The sequence below is a fragment of the Monopterus albus genome, unplaced genomic scaffold, assembly GCF_001952655.1.
Source record: "Monopterus albus unplaced genomic scaffold, M_albus_1.0 scaffold159.1, whole genome shotgun sequence".
In the NCBI taxonomy this organism is placed as follows: Eukaryota; Metazoa; Chordata; class Actinopteri; order Synbranchiformes; family Synbranchidae; genus Monopterus; species Monopterus albus.
Genome location: NW_018128039.1, coordinates 642532 through 664818, shown reverse-complemented (window position 1 = coordinate 664818; position 22287 = coordinate 642532). Strand labels below are relative to the sequence as shown.

Genomic DNA, 22287 nt, shown 5'->3' with positions numbered 1-22287 from the left:
GAAATGTGAGCAGAGAGAAGGGTAATTGGAAGAGGCTTCTTTGCTCCATATGAGATGTGCTATCAGCAGCCAGTCTGCTTTGATGCACTAAGTAATTACCACTCCACATTATGGTACTCAGTCTCTTTCATACTCTGCAGAGGGAAATCAAGGATGCCTGTGTAGTCACGAAAAAGCATTATGAGAGATTTTCATTTTTCTCTCTTGTCTAAGCCTTTGTACTGGAAGGACTTCCTCTCTGGCAGTGAGAGATCAGAGCCAGACAGCACTTTGTTGACAATGATGATCAGTGATAGGTCTGTGTTCAGATTTAGCCGCATATGCAAACCTCAAAACATATTTGGCTACAGGTTGTTACACCTGAGAAAAGCTCAATCCTGTGAACATACCACCCAGAATATGAGTCACATAATTAAACAAACTGCAAACGGCTATGAGGAATCTTTTCTCTAATTACTACTGACTGGTTAGTGTTTACCTGCTTTGCTGGATCTGCACCATCCTTCTAATTTGACATGGTTGCAAGTCTCTGTAAAGAAAACAGCACATGGCTTAATTAGCTCAGAGAAGTGTGGACCAGATGGAAGTAGCATTAGCCACTAATGCTATCATTACTTTCCTTATGTCGACAGCAGCGGTGATGTGAGCACGTCACCCTTTTAAATTAGTGTCATGTGGTACCATAGGCATATTTTATGATACAGCTGGGCTGATGTCAGACAGCATTTTGCAACTTTTCTTTCAGCATGTTGTGTATGTGTGACTGGGAAACAAAAGGCAGTGGTTGCACATGCTGACACATACACTGAGGTAACAGGCGATGATAAATCACTAGAGTGCTTCTTTAAGTATAACATTTAATAATGGCTCAACTAAATGAACAAAGTTTAGTTTATTATATCTTTTATTTTATGTTTATAAAGTATGCACATTCTCTATTTTAACTTCTCTCTTTTAGCCTGATTCGCCCCCTCTGCCTGTCCTGACATCTCAGTTAGAGCAGCTAACATGCAGTGAAATGTGGGAAACATCTGCCACCTGCTCCCTCAGAGACTGCTCGGAGGGAATGTGGACTGTATGCCTCCTCATAACGTTTTAACAACCTGTTTGTAAAATATAACACTCCAAACTGACAAAGAGAAACATTCAAGAGTAACTAAGGACATGAGAGAAAGAGACAGAAAGAGATGTGTGTCCCTCTGAAAGGGTAAAATACATTTTTAAATGAGCTGTATATGAACACGGTGCTGCTTTAAAAACCGCTTTCAACATTCAGAGAACCCCTGGTTGCACTCGGTGGATTCAGCCTAGTTTTATATCATTTGTGGCTGAACTTTGACCTTTGCTGTGTAAAGACTGGTTTTATTTTTGTATGTGTGGTTGAGTTTATTAAGATCCACTCTCCCTCTGTGTCCTGGAGCCAGAAATTAGTTTTCAGTATGAAGCTTTAACTTATACAACTTCTTTATTTCATCACAGCTACATCTTCCCTAAGCCTCAAAGAAGATGTTCTGAAAACCTTTAGAAAGCTTAATGTTTTTAACATTTTTCTTTGACATCTTTTCCAAGCTTTTCTCCTCCTTCTCAACATTAGTGGTTGTCCAAATGCTACATTAAGAATGGAGAACCAAACTGTGTGGAGCTGTGCTAAATCTTATTTTAATGGACTCAGCTTGTTTACTGACTTTTAACATATTAATAACAAATAAAACTTGAAACTCTGCATTTTGTGGCCTGTGATTAAGTGAAAGAGGCAAAAGAAATACAGGAAACAAACTGAAGAAAAATCTAGAGCATTGTTTCACAGTTGATTTCGAAGTCTGTTGGCTGACCTTTGACCTGACCTGATTGCCTCTCAAGACCAAGTGATACAGACAATCCAGTGTTGGTCAAACCAGCTGTGAATGTGAGATGCTCTAAGCTAAAAGGCCGCATTAGCAGCAGCTAATACATGCAATGGAGATGTGCTCAAGAGGTTAAAGGGCCGAATAATGTCACCCTGTTAATATGTTTAATCATTTTCAGCCTTTTATCGGCCAAGCTACCAGCGACCCTTGTCACCTTCATTTCTCTAAATGAAAAGGAAAATTTTGTTTCAACTTGTAGAGTTTCATTTTTGTTCTGCACTCTGTAAGAAAACTGGGGGCGAAATAATAAGCTCTGGGGTCGGCGTTGTGAATTATGTTGGCAAATAACTTTTATCTCACCTCATTAATGTTCGCCGGTTCTGAACATCGTTGATGGGATCCAGAACCTGAATTTGCTCTGCCACTGGGGTCATGACCAGAAAAAAATAAATCTAAGATGAACAAAAAAAGACACAATTAAAACATTCGTCCTTAAGGGAGACGGGCAGGCAACCGTTAGCAGATTAATTGGGAAGTTTACCTGGCAAACAAAACTCTCTCCCGGTTCCGCTGCAGTTGAGCTCAGAGATTATTTGGCTGCACCTTTGACCTCGTCAGGCTCTGATTTACTCACCATTATCGCTGAAACAGATCTGACCTTCAGCCACTGCGAGTCAAGCTCTTCCCTGGCTTCTACCACACACTTGATCCCAGTGTCAGGACTGAAAAGGGCTGGGAGGTCAGCCGCCCACTGCATGCTGGCCCCAGGTGGTCTGACCCGCTTTGTCTCGGCTGTTTTATAATGAGGGAAGTCTGTTTGCGTTTTGCTGTTTTCCTCCCAGCTGCTCAGGGAACTAGTATTATTCTGTCTGTCTTCACCTTACAGAGCCTCATAGGCTTGAAGCTAACCTTGCATCAGCCTTTTGACTCCAGGGTCATAAAGCCTTTGCTGAAATATTTGTCCTGGGGAGGGTGCCGTTTCTTGGAAGTGCCTGTAACGACTTTTAATGCATTTCCTTTTTTATGTGGTGGACAATTTTTCAGTGGAGACAAAGTATGGGACAAAAAGAGAGTGATAACATGCTGCAAAGATCACAGGACTATTCGGAGCCTAGGGAGACAAATCAAGCCAATTAAGCCCCCCTGAGGAAAGCAGTGTTTCTGGCCCGAATGGAGCCTCTGAGGGGCAAGCCTCCAGGGGCACTCCTGCCTAATTCTCCCAGGCTGTGGGTATGGTGGTATATTTGTAACACTGCTACCTGAGGCAGTTACCAAAACCAAAATAATACTCTTTTTTTATACCTTACTTACTTGGAGTAAAATAAGCAGTTTTTTTCTACATAAGGCTTATTTCCATTGAAGGCTTATTTCCATTGTGCAGTTCACTTTGTGGTTCGGTTCGCGGGGCCTGCAGTCCACATGGCTTTGGGTAAGACACTGAACCCCAAGTTGACCCTGATGGCCAGAGCCATGCAGGGGCGGGCAGTGCCACCACCTGTGTGTGTGTGTGTGTGTGTGTGTGGGTGTGTGAGTGAGTGAGAGAGAGAGAGTTGGCAATGCAGACGGCTGCCCTCGGTTCTGTACCAGAGACAAATTCCATGTGTGTAACATACTTGGCCAAATAAAGTCAATATCAACATTGTCTTAACACAGCAAGTCTAAACTTGGCAAACTATAGAGGTTGGGGTGATTTAGTGGAGATGTTGCATATTATGCCCTTTGTTTTCTGTCTTTCACTAGACTGTCAGTAAAATTAGCAAAATAAAATATGTATGATTTAAATAAAAATTGTACTAGCAAAGAAAAAGTATGCATTGCATTAAAATCCTATTTTTATCACTTCTAACCAACTATGCTAATAATAACATCATTCTGTGTTGCAGCGACAAGGTGTCTTAACTGTTTGGAGGCCAGTTTGAGTTTTAGTGCAACACAAAATGTAATATGTTAGTCTGTGGTAAAACTCAGCTAATGGTTCAACACTAGAGAAAATATTCATCTCCTTATGAAATTACCTGCTGATCTCCATCTTTATGTTTCATGAAACCTCTCCCAGCCTCGGTCATATATCCTCCCCCACCGCTTTAGACTCAGACTTTTATTTCCAGCTTTTCTTCCTTCAGAATGGACACCGTTAAGCCGTAATAAGACCATAAAAGACACTCCAGAGTTATTGCGCGAGGGTACGTCACAGCGGAGAATTTATTCAAGGCGAGGCAGAGGCAGTCTACATTTCATGGTTTTATCTAGAGTGAGTGGGAAATGTGCAAGTGTGTGAGCGGCCATTGGATTCCTGTCAGTTGACCACATTAAGGAGATGATGAAGAATCTATTAAACCCCAGTGACTGCAGCTACTACTGGCCTGTGTGTGTGTGTTTGTTTGTGCGTGATCGGGGTGTTCGTCTTGCAAGCACTGGGTTTCTAGCAGACCGATAAAGTGGCAAACTGAGGACACACTTGTGACATGCCCTCATAACCCAGATGAGGTTTTAGACATATATGTTTTTTAGTTTGAAGGTGAAATGACAGTAAGACTGAATCTACTGATCACTGAAGATCTACTCTAACTACAACATTGTTGGAGCATAAAGTTCATTCTTTATTTAAATATTTAGGCTCAAAGATCTGTTGACAAGCTTTTAGCATTTTCAACCAAGCACAACCAGAGTTCAGCTGTGCAAGGAGGCCATTCCAATCCAACAGGAAAAAGCGATCAGTACAAAAGATCATTAACGAGTTAGAAATTATCTGGCTCTTGGATGAAAAGTCCAAAGTCCAGACCTGAAGGAAACCAACTGCAGCTTCCAAGCTGTGTTTCAGTAAGAAACATTCAGTAACGAGCCTTCATTTCTGTTGGATGCACTGTCAGTGGTGAGATGATCAGAGACATTCAGATTTTTTTTAACACTCAGCATTCTGTATCAGTTTGATTCTGGCTTTTTTTATATAAAGCCCATGGTGCAAGGTGTCACAGGGCCCTGGAACACAGCTGCAAAATATCCCAGAAAGACACACAAAACAGCCAAAATGATACACAAAACAACCACAAAGAAACAAAAATGTCCGCAAAGAGAGACAAACCTCTGTAAAGAGATGGTAAACAGTTGCAAGGATATGCATAACAACAATAAAATGACACAGAAAGACAACACAGAGATGCAAAAACACCAAAAAATGATGTCAAATGTGACACAAAATATCCACAGACATACTATACAACCACAAGGAGCTGGAAAACAACTACAGAGTGATGCAAAAAGAACACACAGAGTCAGAACACATCTTTAAAGAGCTTTTCTTTGAGTCTTTTACATCTTTGTGCCCAAGGGTCTGTTGTGTCTTAATCTGTTCATGACAAACCCATAACTGAAACATGATACCTCAGAAACAAACTCTGTAAACTCAGATCAACTCAGATATTCAACATCCTGACAGACAGACCCAGGACCTGTTGCAGTAAAACAAGGCCCAGCCAACCCAGCTGGTATAATTTGGACCTGGTAGAACTTGCATCTCACCTGAAGTGAACTATCCTATTTGATATACTCAGCTGACTGTTAGCGAATGCACCTGTCTTCAGAAACCTAAGAAGAAAAATTGTTCTTCCATGTACATATAGTTGCTTTTTGTGTGTGTGTGTCTGTGTACCTCATACCTGGGTGCCCGCAGAGTTCGAGGACATTTCCCCCAGCCTTGTTTCATGGCTGACATAAATCCAGGCGCCAGCAGTCACAAAGCCAGATTAGATTGTAAGTGTGGCGATGGGAAGGTGCTCTCTCCTCCCCTCCGCTCTGGGCATCTGCAGCCGGCACCTTCCTTGACAAACGAGACACATTTGAGAGTTCAGGCAAAGCCGTTTGCAAAGATCATGGCAGGCATTGTTTGTTTTCCAGAGGCAGCTATATGTCAGTGACAGGCGGCGTACATGCTATAAGCAGCAGAGGAGTGTAATGCGCTGCCTGCCTTTATCTCACCAACACGTAATAGACCGTCTGTGTGAGAGAGAAGGCAAGTGCCATTAGTGCTGATGTACTCATAACATCTAGCATGGAAGCATAACTGACAGCTATGATGCTATTCTTTCATGATAATGGCTGAATTTACTCTAAGGTGACTTTCACAATCATCTAAGATATGTTCACATGGTAAACAGGAAGGGAGAGGTGGAAAACTATCAGGGATGAGCGGATTCTTGTTTAAGATCCTCCCTAGACCGTTTCAATAATGGTCTAGGGAGGATTTCCTGTTTACGTTACCGAGTGTTCCTGTCCTGTACTGTTGCATTACGAAGCACCGCTCCTGTCACCTAGCAACCTTGACAGCTGCTTTGTGCTCTGCTGGAACGCAAAGAATCTTGGAGTAGGAACCTTTGAAATAGGATTGCTTTGTGACACAGTCGGTCTTTGAATGCACCCTTCGAAGGATGCGTCTCCTGAGCTGGTACACAGCTATAGTCTAGCAGCATGAGCTAACACAGAATGGCTGGAAATTTGTCTGTCATGGAAATCAAAAAACTTCTCATCCTCATGTTGTGGACAGTCTTTCACCTTGTATATTATTCATAACGTTTGCCATCACTGTGTGTCTGTTTGGCGTGATGATGGATATCATGTGAACGTTGTGGCTGTACCTGGCTTGTCCTGCTGTGCTTGAACAAAGCCTTGCAGAGAGGCTTGTCTGAATGCCAGAACAGCAGCTGCCTCACCGGTACCTTGTTTGAAAGGGGCTTAAGCCAAATTGCATGATCAGAGTTAAAGAAGAACTTGTGAACATCACAGCTTTCTAATTTGTAGCCTAGGTTGTAAAGCATTTTCAAATTAATTGACACCATTCTTTCCTGAGCATTGGCTGAAAATCACTGTCATTATTTTTTTTTCATAATTTGCCATCAGAAAATCTCATATCGTAATGATGTATTGAACAAGACCAGTAGATTGCAGCCCATCCAGAAGTGCTGAAAGCATCTGTTTGGTATCACATGGCTCCTGCAGCTGCTGGTTGTCAGCCTGCTGCTGCAGTGATAGATGCTCAGGTAACCAAGGATGATGTTATCTCACATAGTGGCACTAAACACACCACACAAACACACACTCCTACTTTCTCCTCTCTGGTTTACCTGCTGGCTTTTCCCAAAGTAACAGAGGAGAACTGTGACATTTGCTTTCAAAATTTTACTAAGACTATTATGAGAAAGGTTCAAATAACTTCCCAAATGAGACACTTTTATTGGAAATATTTCACGATGAGTTGCTCAGCATTGTACTAGCAATAGAAGCTGTGGTGTCCATTACACCGCACATTACTGAAGCACTGAACAGGACAAGCACCATATTTATGGCAAACACAGTGTGATTTTTATACAGTAGCTGGTGGATTTCTGTAGATATCTTGGGTGCAAAGTTATTTTAGCAAATAGAAAGAGTTCATTATCTTTGAAAGTGGGCTCAGTAGAATTCACAGTATCTGGCCATTATATTTTTGTACTGTATGCTTTTATTGTCTGCTTTTTACAAAGGTAAATTACATCCGCAAATATTTGTTTGTTTCTTTGTAGTTGAAATGTCCATAATATTCCACTGCACATGGTCTGAAACAACCACCAATAACCACTAAACTCCATCACATAGAAACACTGTATAATTTCAGGATGAGTCTCTTGATATTCAATATTTTATTTATTTGTTATCAACAAATCCCGGGATCCCACCCAACAATGAACTGATCCACTAACACGTGCTGTCTGCGCAACAAGATATATCTCACTCACGTGCCTCAGAGCCCCAGTATTGTCCAGAATATAAATGAACAACACATCAGTGAGCTGCGCTGTTGCACTGGGTGACATGTTCCTTCACACTGTTGCTGATCCTGACTCAGTCTCATACACCTTTTCAAATACTCACTGGAGACAAATGTGGATTAACCCACCTGCTGTAATGAGATGGAGGAGAGCTAAATATATTTCCTGATGGTGTGCAGCCTCACTGTCCTGTTGTGAGACTAAAGCCTGAGACCCTCAAGGCCCCGTTGGGTCACAGGCCATCATCAGCTGTACATCAGGCCCGACATTTACCTTCATCCTGCTCTGCTATTAAGAAGAAACCACTGCAAAGACAAACAGAACAGAGGAGGAAGCAAAGTGAGACAGAAACAGATGGCGAAAAGAAGGTGGAAGTCAAAAAAGAGAGAACAGAGAAGAATGTAGAAAGAAGGTGGAATGATGAGGGGTGGCTGAAAAGGAGGGAACGAGTTGTCGGACAGGTTCAAAGTCAAGTCGTACTGGAGTGAAGGCAGTGCTGCTACTGGATGGGAATAAGACCTGAAGTTATTTTCTTTCACTGACTCTTGTGGCTTCATGAGATACAGATTTATGTCAGTAAATGGAAGGAGATTCACTGCAGGCAAACAGACAACACAAGTTTCCCAGCATTCGGCCTCCGTGAGTGTTTTCAGCAGTAACTTGCACATTCCTTATTTTAGAGCAGGTAATAGCAGTCATTGTATTTAATGACGGTCTGTAAACAACAGGAAGAAAGTTGTGCACAGGCAACTGAACTGTTACAGCTGCTCTTTTTCTTCCACCATGTGGAAACTATTATTAATGAAAGGAGAAAAGTTTAGTTCCTAAGTGATGTTCAGATTTGATTTTTTATTTTTGCACAGTATTGATCATCACTTTTGGATGTCACATAACAGCAGTGGTCAACATGCACTGTGCTGCCTTTCCTACAAAAAACTGCAGCTGAAATACTGTTTCATCAACAGAATGCCAGAAAATAGTAAGACCAGAAATCCAGTTTTCCACCAGCCAACATTGATTTTGCTAAGCACATTGCAATATTTGTTTTGAGCGCTATGTAGATAAAATTGCTATTGCTATAGTAGTTTATTTAAGGAGCTGTCCAAAGTGTGACACAGCAATTTATTTTTGTGTGAATAAACGCAGGCTGTCTGTGAGACTCAGATGCCTTCATGCTGTGATGTCGTGCTGTTCTCTGTTGTGGCCACAGATTGCGAATTAGATTGATGAACAGATTTATAACGAAGTTACGAACTCACTCAACATAATTTACCATTTAGACGACACCCTGGTTAATTATAGACTTCCATGCAATCTGACATTAGCAGTTTGCATGCAGTCTTTCATCTTGTTAGACAATTAACTTTGGATGGTGTTTGTATTGCTCTGACACATTGTAAGTGTGCACACTTTCATAATTTAAATGGCATGCTTTGTTCCCTGGAGAGAAATCCAGAGTGTGACACTTCATCATATATAGAACAAAGTCCCTTTGAATCATTCAACAATTTCAAAGTAGAACAAGTGACTCTTTTTTGGGGGGTGTATTTAACAAGACTGCTGAACGTACGTGCTAGTCGACTGTGCGTGTGTTCAGGTGCCACTTTTTGATATGCTGACATCATCATCAGCGCCCTTCCACACCTTATGAGAAACAGTGACTCAATCAAAGAGTCAAATAGCAGTTTTTTACTCTACCAGAGTGTTACTGTGGTATTTCACCTTTGCAGTAGCTGACGGTACAAACATGCCCATACAGTGGCCGCTGAGAAAGGTTAGATTTGTGTGAAGGCTTGGCAGCATTCTGGGTTCCCCCAGGTGCTGTAATATCTCTACGAGTCTTCATAATGTCCTATTTTTCTTATAATTCCCTGCCACCAATGGCTGTGGTCTGGATAAACAAAATAACTTCTCAGTGGCATGTGGCCTGGAATTCAAGAGCAAATGTTATCTTACAGGGTTAATAAAGACTGTAAATCTTTCTCCTCCAGTTCTGCTTTGTTTTATTTGCTCTCCTCACTTTATCCGGCACATTTCTCTCTGCTCCCATTGTCCTGTCCTCCTCAGCCCAGTTTTGTTAGTGACTCTCAATCTCAGACACTGTTGTTGCTTATCAGTGCCACTCATTCCGAAAGGGAAGGAGGACCTAATAAAAGATGACTGTAAAACAAGGCAACACGGGTGAGAGATGAAAAACTGAAGAAGAGGAAATCGAAGAAACAAGGAAAGATAGGAGACAAAAACAAAGAAAGGTCTGGGGGATCAAAGGGGAAATGAAGGGAGGCAGGCAGGAAACGTTAGAAGGCATAAAATGAGAAGGAAAAGAGAGGGAACGAAAAATAGATAAATTATGTGCAGTAACAGATGAAGGATAGAGTCAAGGGAGAATAAGGTTGTGGAGAGAAGGAATAAGGAAACGTAGAAAGGGAAAGATAAAGGAGAGAAAGGAGGTGAAATGAAGAGAGTGAACAAAAGAAGGAAGGAGGTTAGGACAAGGAAAAAGGAAGAAGGACCGTAAGTATCAGTCAGGTCACATTTTGGAAAATATGGATGAAATTATTTTGGAGAAGGAGGTGTAATATTTTGGCTGGAGGGAGTCGAAATCAAACCTCGGGATGGGTTTTATCGATCCCTCATGCAGTCTGTTTGTACATGTTTATGAGGTAAATAGAGAGAGAGGAAGGTGATGAGGGAAGGATGGAGACCAGAGTGGTAAAGAGCGAGCGTGGAGGCGGCGAGTGGTGTGTAAATGCAGGTGGCCCGTATCGATCCGAGTCTGCAGGCTCCTCATCGACTGAGCAGCAGATGAAGACTGATTACACCGCAGTTAAGAAGCACATGAAAGGAAACGCTGGTAATAGTCAGACAGGCTTCCGCCTTCTCTCTGTGACCATTAATGGCTTTGAAAATAGCTTTATGAATACAGTTATCTGTCTGATAGGTGGTCTGTGAAGGCATCAAATTGATCCCCAAGGTGTGGAAAGTCACAGGCGAGAAAGCTCACAACTGCTTCAAAGTCGTATGTAGATGCTGTAGTCCCATTTACACTTGTCATTACATGCGTCTTATGTGTCGATTTACCCCTGAATCTACGTTACACACTTATATTCAACCACAGGTGTGCATCATAAACCAGACCTGTCTTCTGGGTGGAGAACCCTCCTGTCCACAGGGTGCTGATGCCCCTTCAGGTCTCACTGTGCAAAGTGCTTGTTGCATCTAACAGCATGTGAAACCTTCTTTCTGTTGGCAGAACTGGAGCATCTTTTGGTAGCTGACTGACGAGCATGCCGCCTTCATGCACTTCTTGTTTTGTTCCTTATTGTTTCATCACGGCTTGATTATTGTAATTCCTTGTATGCAGGAGTAACCCAGTCCTTATTTTCATGTTTGCATCTTATTCAACATGCTGCTGCCAGGCTCCTAATAGGGCCACGTGAACACGACCACATTCTGGCTATTGTGAGGCCTACACTGAAACTTAGAGGAGATTGTGCCTTCGTGTTAACCGATCCCAAGCTGCCAAACCATCTGGCCAAGACACATGGAAGGGTTAAGTATTAATGACACAATATTTGATGGGAAAATTTGCCTTTTGTCGATTTCACTCCTTTACATATTGTTCTGTTTCTATTGTTAGATGTAAGAACTAGTGAGAAGCATGATGACGGTTCATAAATAGGCTACTATGTAAGCTACCGGTCATTAGCAAGGCACTGTGCTGCAGATCATGTTTAGTTATCAGTTAATCATCTGACAACATGAATAAAAATATAGGATGACCATTCAGCAACAGCAAAGTCAGCCTTTCAGATGAGAAACGAGATGTCGTCAGGAATCGGCAGTGAGTCCAGTTACGTCTGACTTAGTCACCCTGTTCGTGTGCTCTAATGAGTTGAGAGAATGTGTAGATGGACCTTCAGCATGAAAAAGTTGTGTGGAGCTTTAAAAATGCATCTGTTTTTAACCTACCACACACACATGAAATACAAACGGACTTATTATTCACTACGCATAGATTCATTTATTAACATTTCTGTGTTTTTTTTCACACTGTAGTGAAAAGCATGGAAACCAGCTGCTGCCTAGAAGGTGGGAAATCTATCTGAAGTTCAGTTTACTTTGGAAAACGGTCATCAGTGGGGTATCAGTCACAGTTAATGGGGTGTATCATTAAAGTATAATACTTCATTATATCATGAGGTGAAAATTACACTCCTGAGACTCGAACACACCATTCATTGCACAATTTTGCTGTCAAATTACTGCCTTCCTTTGTTCTTTTTCTCTCTTTTTTGAGCACAGGTTTCCCTTTTAAAAGCTTAAAAACATGCATCTGCAAAACATGCCTGTAATATCATACAACACATAATATATAATATCAACAGATGTTTGTTTTGTCAAGTAAAAACCTCAGTTGATCGTAATGGTCCAAACTTCAACACAGCTGATTTCGTTGACTGCATGTAAACCTGTTTGGTCTCAACAAAAGTAACAGTGCAGTGGATAATAATAAGGATAATCACCTTTATTTGGCCAAGTATGTCACACACAAGGAATTTGTTTCCGGTACAGGTAGCCTACTGCGGCACCAACTCACACCGATGGCTCTAACCATCGGGGACAACTTGGGGGTTCAGTGTCTTGCCCAAGACATTAATGACAAAGACAGATATTAATGGATATGTGATATTCTTTATGGACCTGGCTTTACATATGGGAGCATTGTCGTGCTGAGACAGAAGCGGGCAAACACAAGCTGTTGACATACACAGTTGTAAAATACTATATTAAGTGTCTCCTCATTGGAAGGAAATGACCCAGGTTAAACCACAAAGAACAGCCTCAGAATATGTGGACAGTGATGTCCATATACTTTTGGCCTTATAGTGTAAACTGTACAGTGTTTAAATAAAATTTTCATGAAACCCCGGTCTTCATTCCTACATGTAACATGTTATAAAACACCCTGAGGTGTGTTTGTTGTAGTGAAGCAGGACAGATGAGACACTGAGGTGGCTGCAGCCGTGTTCATTCTGTGTGTCAGGCGTTCACAAGCTATCGTATGTATGTTATTTTCGGGGTGCACAAAAGGCAAATGACTGAACTGAAATGGGCTCGAAACGCACACAGAGACACAGGCACCCTGCCATGCTAATCAACTTGGCCCAACATTCTTCAAGTCGCCGTCCCCGGCAGGTCTATTTGCAGAGGAATATCAAACACCCTGCTCGCCATCATTCTTTCCAATTAGAGGCTCAGGACTTCATTACTGTCACCCCGCAGGCTGCAGGCTTCAAACACTTACAGCTCGACACACAGGCAGGCTGACGTGAGGGTTCAGACTCTCAGCTATCTTTTACAGTCGCTGTTGAAGGCCGAAGGACGTCCATCTCTCTGTCGGGCTGCCTCACTGTAGCCGTCTCTGTCCTCGCTGCACGCCGTTATGTTACTTTGTCGACTGCTGTGCATCAGCTTGTCTTTTAAGAGTAGGGATGATCTTCATGACCCTTTATTACCTACTGCCTCTGAGAGAGCTGAAAGTGATGATCACATTCACTTTTACTCTGTTCTCATGTGACTTTACTAGGAGAATGATATGTTAGTTTGCATGGAATTTGTTTTCCTAAAATATCAGGATTTTTTAAAATTATCAGACCGGTTATTCTGATTTTCATCAAGACTGTCTACTTCTGTCCAAAAGATCTGGTTCCTGCTCCACGCAGGCACCATTTGTCACATTTTATAGTTCACTATGTTGCCTTGTAGTAAGGATAGGTCACAGTGCATTTCTGATGATACAACGGGAAGAGAAAAGCACAAGTGAGCTGCTTGTAATGCACCACAGTCCATCAGAGTAAAGGCCGGTTCATGCTTCTGCCCTGTCCCCTACCCCATAGCCTGACGTGCACCTCTCCAGAAATGTAACTACACGTTGTGCTGTCACAGACAACAACTGTGATTGGTTGCAGTGCATTTCCTCGCACATGTCTCTCAGTGGCCTGACGAGCACGGAAAATCCCCCTCGCTCTGCCTCAGTTGGTTCAGTGGTCGTACAGAACATCTCCGCCACCGCCTTCCCTCATATCTGTGTTACAGTACTTTCAGTAAAAGTAATTAATTCAGTAAAAGTAACTGCTGTTCAACATCTATCAGTTTTAACTCCAACACGACCTGCTCCATTTCACTCGCCATTTGTTAGTAAGGGGGGAAGAAACGTAACACAGTGGCACAGTGGTGTGATTGTGGGGAAGAAACGTAACACAGTGGCACAGAAACCCCACCGCTAACCAGCGTTTTGGTGGTGTGATTGTGGGTAACACAGACACACCAGTGCACAAGTATAAATGCTCCTTAGGCTTTGTGTAGATTCAACGCAGAATTGTATATCAAGCTTAAAATAATGTGCAATGATATTATAAAATCACACAGGACTAAATATTCAGTGTAAAAACCTAGTTTACTATTTTCTTTTTGTGTGTGTGTGTGTTTGTGTTGCTGTTCATCCATGGTGCCAACTCAGGAGGGCTGTCTTTAAATGAATGAGGCTGAGGCACTGACCTTGGATTTGTTCTGGAGTGTATGAATCAGGGATTGCCCTGCACATATTGACTTGTGTTCTTTGACGTGAGAGAAAAATGGAGGTCAGAATCACCAGTCATCAACAACGGTGATGATGCTGGTCCATCCTTCAGCTCTTGTCTTCCCTGCTGTCTTGTGTTCATGATGGTGGGGAGTGGCGGTGTGGAAGCATCGACATGGGGACAAAGAGATGATCTCCTCATAGTCATTTTTATCATCTTTGTCTCTGGGTGTTGACTGATTCCTGCCACTCGGCTCATATTTCTGAACCAGGGTGAAGATGATGATCGTGTGTGTGTGAGAGTAAGAGTGAGATCCCTAAGAGCAGGATAAAACCTGTTGGCTGCTCTGGTAAACTGTCAGGTTCTACCTCCTAAGAATATATTTTACCAGGAAAGATAAATCAGTCATTCATGCTGTGAATGTATAAATCACACATTTCTGTCTGTTTTTCAGGGTATTTTATGTCAAAAGTCTAATTTGTGTGAAACTTTCAACTGAGACGAGAGCAGTGTGTAAAAACATGCATGACAACTTAACCAACCTCAGTCCTTTCTTACAGCTGACAGTTTGATTTGCTAATCATAGGTGTAACTAATGGCATTAATATTAACAGGCTCCATCTGGTCGTTCCACCTCCAAGGTCTGGATATTGTACATGCTCGTTTACCGGCACATCCAAATGGAACAACTTAATATTCAGCTGTGCACTCACTCATGCTGTCAGCAATGATTTTGAGGGTACGGCAGTTGAAAGCGTTTGCCATAAGACCGGCATAAAGACTTGCTTTTTGGCCTATGAAGGCAAAGCATGTTTAGACCCTCGTCATTCTGAGTGTTCAGGAAACTAAAGTTGTTGCCATTAAAAAAGCATCTCGCCAGTAAGTTATCTGTCATGTCGATGGTGAAGAGAAGGTTGAAGGAGATTATATATAGACAATAATATGTTAACCACTCGATACTTACAGTAGAGGATTGCCCAGCTGAGTCTGTCATCTTTGTTTTGCATACATTTCTTAGTAAGGTTCAAACTCTAGTAGCAAGAAACCCAAGAGATGTTTTGCATACATTTCTTAGTAAGGTTAACAGGGTAAGTAAGAGTAACAGGGCTGGTTTGTTAAATGCCTTAAAGACAGAAGACAGTGTGAAACAGAGGCTGTGGACTTAATGTGAGGCTTTGAGAGAGGCAACTCCTACACAGATCTGGGGTCAAGCAGGTGACTTGGAGGCAGATAATTTGGCAGCGCAGCGCCACACGTTAGCCTGTGGAGAACATGGCTAATAACGAGCACCCGTGCCTGTATCCCACTGCTATCAAAACTCTTCCACACCCACCAGTTCTAAAATAATCCCTCTCATCTTTATACTGACATCATGAGCCAAGTTTTGGCCTCATCCCCGACGAGTTCTGACAAACTTCCTTCTCAGGATTTGAACTGTTAGGCCGAAAACTGCTCTGTAATCTTCCACACCACCAGCAGCGGCTGTAGAAATGTTCATGGTATTATTCTGCTTTGGCTGACAGCCTGTCAGTCGGAGCAGGCTGGGACGGATGCTGTGGCTGACATCATGGATGGCGGCTGTGTCGACAATGCCACACCGGCATTGTTAAAATGTGTCACACCTTTTTGCAGATCATTGTCGGGCTCACCTGTCACTCTGGCAGCAGTGTCTCCACGCTCTGTCAGCATGTTTAGGCAGGGGTAAAAAATAAAAAGCAGAAGTTGGGCAGTGATATGACCCAGAGTAAATGATTTATACTCACCTGCGCTGTGGGAGAAATTGTCAGTGGCGTGTCACATCATACCCTACCGGGCTATAATCCACCGGCTCCATACTGTATGTGATGAATTGAACTTGAGGTGAGCAAGAGAGATCCATCTGCACCAGGCTGCCATAGTTAGCTCCTCTTTCTCCTCTGGCCTGCTCCCTCACATTTTCTTTCTGCTTTCTCTGTCAGTTTCTCTCCTTTCTCTGTTTTTCCTCTCTATTTCTTCTGTATTTACTTTGATTTCCCTCCACTCCCTTACCTTTCTCTAATCTGTTGGCTGCATTTACTATTTGACAGTCTAAACTTACTGCTGATGTGGAGAAACGCACCCTTTAGTAAATGCTGCTGATTTCCTTACATCATTCAGAGGAGAAAGGGCAAAGTGTCTCAGCAGGGAGCGCTGGCTATTTATTAGAAAGGGCTGGTTGGCTACACCTGCAGTCTGACTGAAATACTAAAGGGGAGAACATTCTATACTCTGCAGCAGCAGAGATAATGAGAGCAAGCAAATGATAGATTGAGGGAGAAAGCTAATAGAGGGCAGAGAGAGCAAAATATTAAATGGCTGAATATTAAACCTGTGGTCCTGCAGGACTTCAGCAGGCAGGTCTCTTCGGGATATTAAATACTGTCCTCCAGGAGTCTGCACTTTTGTTGTAAGGGCTGTGCCCCTTCATCACATCACGTACACGGCTTTGCTTGTGCTGAGTTGAAAAAGTCTGAAGAAGAGTTTCTACAAGAGCCATAATGTGGATTCCTATGGGATTGATTTAGTCACAATAGCACCTCAAACTTGTGTTTAGACTGAAATACTGGACAACTGTTGGATGGGTTACCACAGACGTTTGTGCAGATGTTCATGGTCCCCACAGGATGAATTCTAATGGCTGGGAGGATCCCCTAATATTTCACCTAGCACAAGTCAAACCTTACATTTGACCTTATTGTTATTTTAATAACTGGTACAGCCCAGACATCATGCTCCCTGCATTAATATTTGCCCCCAGGAATCAGTTACTCTAAAAATACAAACCGAGTACTGACTGCTTCTTCAACCACTGATAAATATGTATGTATTAAATATATTTACATACACTATATATGTATTAAAATAAAAACCTATTTCTACTCACGGACTGTGAGTATCTCACTTTGTTTGAGCTGTACAGGTGATAAAAGTGTTGGTAGGAACAAGATAAAGTGACACTTAAGCTTTAAACTAACGAGTTAAGGCGGAGTGACAGCCAGGAAGCAAAGTGAAGAGCTTTTTGTTCTTTGTACTCCGTCTCAGAACTGGGATTTCTAACGTGAGGCTTGTGTTTTATGTTCACTCACTTTTACTGCAGGAAAGAGGCAGCGACGTGCACCGAGGCTTCCACTTTGCTTTACATCCTCTTTGTACACTGATGCCAAGTGACTGAGCGGCACGTATGTAAATGTCGCCACAGTACTCGTAAGCTGTTTTCTTCATGTGTAAACTATCAGCTTTGTTTTGATTCTCAGGAAATTTAGGTGATTTCTTAAAATTTAGACTCAAAAAAATATCACACTTGTTGCTGCTTATTTCCTAACTTGTGTTACGTTTTAAGGATTACCCAGGAAGTATAAAACTGTCAGTATGACATTTCATCTCATCAACAGGCACAAGCAAAATTTTAATAAGGTTCAGTCCAGTTGGGGAAAAACAAGAAACAGAACAGGTGTGTCCACCTGTGGCTGTCATTGAGGGGAGAGTATTCTGTCCCACATGTTTGAACCGGAGCTATTTTGCATAAAAATTTTATTTTTCTGACTTTTTGACAACTTGAGCCCTGTTACAACACATTTCCCTGGAGGGACAAGAAGGTTGTTTATGCCCAGACATTAGGAAGAGACTGATTTATTTGAAAAAGTCACATTTGTCCTGATACAACCGCCTCTGTCCAGCTGGCTTTAACATAAATGATAAATAAGAGCAAGTTACTGGTTTGAGTTGTGGTTGCACTGACTAGTGCTGCTTTCAAGAGAGATTTCCCACTGTTTGTGCAGTATCTGCTTTGTATTTAAATTGTTAATTTGATGCTCTAAGTACTAGCTGTGTTGATCTGCTCTGTGTTTATGTGAGGGATTATATTTATTGAGCTTCCTGTGTAAGTGTACTTTTTGTTTGTATCTAATTTAGAAGTAAAAATGAAGCGTGCCAGAGAGTAGGAGGCGTTCAGGTTCCCAGCAGTGACTCAAAATGCTGTGAAATGCATTTTGTCATGGCTATTGATGTGCACCTGATGCTTTGTTGATTTGATGTACCTGAGTGCTTCGGTTTACTCAAGCTGCGCTGCTACATCGACACTACAGTCAATCAGAGCCTCAGGATGAGGAGCCAGCCGAGTATCGCTTTGTTTCTTTAATGTTGTAAGCGAGTACTTTGTCACAGTCGAGTACTGGAATGTAAGTCATACTTCAGGTGACAAAGTAGTTAAGTTTATTTCTTTCTACTGTTTACATTTAAGGTGTCTAATGACTGAATGTAGAAACGCACACTGCTAAACCTGTGTCCTTGTGATGCTCAGTACTCACCATAAAGAGTTGTTTGGACAGCTTCAGTTTTTGTCCCGCACGTCTGTACTGTTCTACAATACTTACTGTACCACTGCTGGACAAAAACTGTGCTTTCCTTACTAGTACTCAGACTAATTTATTTCCATAATGCTAGCTGTACACCTGATGACTTTTCAAGCGGTTTCGTATCACAAACGAATTTCCAGTGTTAGAATAAAATTGTGGGGGTCTTGCTGTGTCGCGCTCACGTCATCTCAGTTGTTTGGTGTAAGGTGGTGACCTGAGCTGTTGTTTTTTTTCTCGTCTTGATGTTCCAATAAAATCAAACTTGTTTAATATTATCATAAGATTTAGTCTTGGCTCATGCAGACAATGATCTGAACGTTGTAAACAACCAATAGCTGAGCTGTCTCCAGCACCAATCAGGATGCAGCACAGCAGGCACAGGAACAGTGGTGAATATGACGGACACTCCGGTGACTGTGCCTTCTGTTGGACGGTTATAACGGAGGAGAAACTGGTGGAGCTGTGGAGTGAGCTGTCGGTTTGACGTGTCATCCAATTTGTATCTCGACAGAGTGGAGAAAGAGAAAAGGTGGACAGGCCTCGCTGTCCCCTTTCAGTCAACAGGGTCGTGTCCACACTCTGTGGTGTCTTCTCTTTTTCTATTTGGCTGTTTTTTCTGAGCACTGCACACACAAGCAGAGCTGTAGCCAAACGCAGGAGCATATGGGAAGTGGTCTCAAGAGAAAATCTGGTTATATATAGTGACCCTGCACGATCCCCAGTCTTGGCAAAATGTGACTAGAAACTGTGACTATAGACACATTGTTTTTAGATGTGAGAGGATGTCAGACTTTAGTCTTTAGTCTTATCATAGTCTTCTAGTGTAAGGCCGGCTTCAGTCAGCTTGTCAGTCTCAACAACCATCAAAACTGGGCTTCATTAGTCTCAGTTGTGCCTTAAGCTAAATGTTAGGGCTTTAACTCCTAATGAGCTAACAGGCCAGTTACTAACATCTAGTTCACACACACTTCAACAGTTTGATGAAGCTGTTGTGAGTTGCAGAAAGTTACCCACACACCAGCTGCATCACAGCAGCACATAACATAGTGGTGCATTATGTAGCAGCATGTCACAGTGCGCCGTGTCATTTGACAGATTTGTTGCTCTGTTACTTTGCAGCTCCTGGTTTCATTCTGCAGTTCTATTATTCTGTAGGTCTGGTGTTTTATAGCATTCCTACGTGATAGTTCTTGGCTTCTGTACATTGTAATTCTACTGCTGATATTTCTGTCTATTTTGTGTTTGTGTGATCTAGTGCATGTCTCTCCCCAATGATGATTTGTTTTGTCTTTATCCACAGTGAGGCTCTAAGGATAGAGGGCAGTGCATGCTGTACATAAAGGCCTTGGTTTAAAAATATCCTCATAATATTCCATCAGAGTATTCCATCCTAACAAATGTGTGCAAGTACATGTAATATTGTAAGTGAGGCGAGGTGAGCTGGGGGCCGCTGTGCACGCTGGCTCGTGCCTTATAGATCGGCAGGATCTCGGTGATTATGTCCATCGATCAGACGAGAGGATTTGGTTTCAGCTGACGACGGCCTCCTGTCTGACACTGTGTTCTGTGATTCCAGGGGCCGAAGGAGCTGTGTTCAGCAAATCATTGGAAACGCCGCATGTCAGGGCCGAGCCGTTTAAAGAGCTCCGGTGAGTCTACATCTGTTTTTATCACAGCGGGCAACAAATACATTGACATGTACTGTAAATAGATGGATGTGTGAGAGTGCACTCATGTACACGTACAGTATGTGAACAGAAACACAGACATGAGTGCGAAGTGTGAACACTCATAATATTTATCCTTAATCTGTACTGTATTAATACATGTTTAGTGTAATAAAACGCAAAGCCACAAACCTACTAAATCTTTGAAAGAGATACACCACTCACTTTAGCACACACACACATACAGAAAACAACAGTCATATGCAGCATCATTTAGTGATTGGTGTTGAGTTAAAATGATTGGTGGTGATTCCTGTTAACAATTTAAAGTAGTTTTCATGAGAAGCTGCTTAAAACTTCCTGAATCCAGCTTCTCAAATGTGAATATTTGCTGGTTTCCGATGAGGTCAGACAGTAGATCTAGAAGGTGGATTTGAAATTAAGATGATTATTAAAAAAATTAAACTATTCCTTAGCTTCATTCATAGTTCTGATATCAGACAACACAGCTATATGCACTGTGACAATGAGGCTGTGACAGAAAGGAAAACGTACATAAAACAAATTTTAATATCAGAAATATGTAATACATGACCAGTTTATTTACAATAAATTGACTAGACAACAAATCCTTAGTAAATAAACACAAATGCCCAGTGATTCACACAAGCCTTCCTGAACTTGATAGAGAATGAGAGAAAGTATGAGTATCCATGTTATAAGATCATACAGTGCATTACTACGACTGTATCTCCTTTCTTTAGATGCTAAACATTCAAATTGTGTTTCTCCTTATTCATTAAACAGCCTGACTGAGGTTTTACACTGGTAAGATGAAAGAAAAACACTTAAATCTGTGTCTCATGCAATATGTATGTTAAGGTGTTTCTGTTCAGAGGTGCAAAAAAATGGATGGAGAGAATAGAAATGAACCACTATAGCCGAGAAAACTGCATTTTACCTCTCGGAAAAACAGGTGTAAATTTCTTCTTTTTTCACACTTTATTGACAGCAGTAGAAAATATTGCCAAAAATTAAAAGATGCAGATAAAGTCAGCTTATAGAAGCTGTCCAATGAGCTCCATGAGGCAAAAAGAGCAGCAGTGCAGTGCATTTCCCTCCAGTCTCCTACCCATTCTGTTTTTCCTGGCCTTTAATGACAGCAGGTCCAGTTTAATCCAATAGCCAATTAAATATCTATTCAATTTGTGTGGTTGTTCTCCCTTTACAGTGATAATTAATCCAAAAAGCATTTACAAATATTCTGTCTTTCTCTTGTTTACACACTCACACTCACACACACACAAACAGTGCTGTCTAATGTTCAGTACCAGTCACAGAAACATCATATTTTCATTATCCTGCCAATATTTAAATTTATGATGCATTGCTAATGGTAGATCATCATAATAGGCTTTATCATATGCATTTATTGCAGATTTTTCTTATTATAATTTTGCCCAAATAGAACTCTATACTGTGCTCAGCGTTTTGCATCAAAGGCACTATGAGATTTTTTTTTTCTCAGTTGTTTTTTTCTGGATTTGCACTTGAAGCCACAATACCTACTTAATTTGCACAAGTGCATTGAAGATCTTGCCAACTTTGAATTGTATGAGAAGCAAACAGATCAAGCCTGGTGAAGAAGCAGGATTTGGGTCTAGAAATGTATGGGCATTTAGCGCTCCTGTCCAGTAATGTCTGTCTGCAGGAGCCAGAACCAGTGTTGTGCTGGGTAGTCTTAAAGATCAGTGGGTACATCTTTGGCAGCGGGCGGCCATACTTATCTCCCTTTTCTTCTTTATCAGTCCCTCTTTGTCTCCAAATCAACATTCAGATGCTCATCAGAATCAACAAACATCAGAGCAACACATCCAGTATCAGGGGAAATGAACATGAGATGCATAAGATGAGACTAAAGAAGCTAAGAGAAACCAGAACATGATTTGGCTGAAAAGACATCAACGGAAAAGAGGGAAAGATTGGAAGAGGCGAGGAGGTGAGAAGGAAGCTGT

At 41.8% G+C, this 22287-nt stretch overlaps 1 protein-coding gene across 7 annotated transcripts in view; it reads left to right on the top strand.

The window, feature by feature from the left end:
- The window catches only part of sgcd (sarcoglycan, delta (dystrophin-associated glycoprotein)), a 241934-nt gene that overhangs the window by 198703 nt on the left and 20944 nt on the right, over positions 1–22287 (top strand). For all 7 annotated transcript variants that reach the window (XM_020615170.1, XM_020615172.1, XM_020615174.1 and 4 more), the window contains one exon: positions 20182–20254. In XM_020615170.1, the coding sequence (XP_020470826.1) occupies positions 20182–20254 (73 nt within the window). The remainder of the gene's footprint in view (positions 1–20181; positions 20255–22287) is intronic.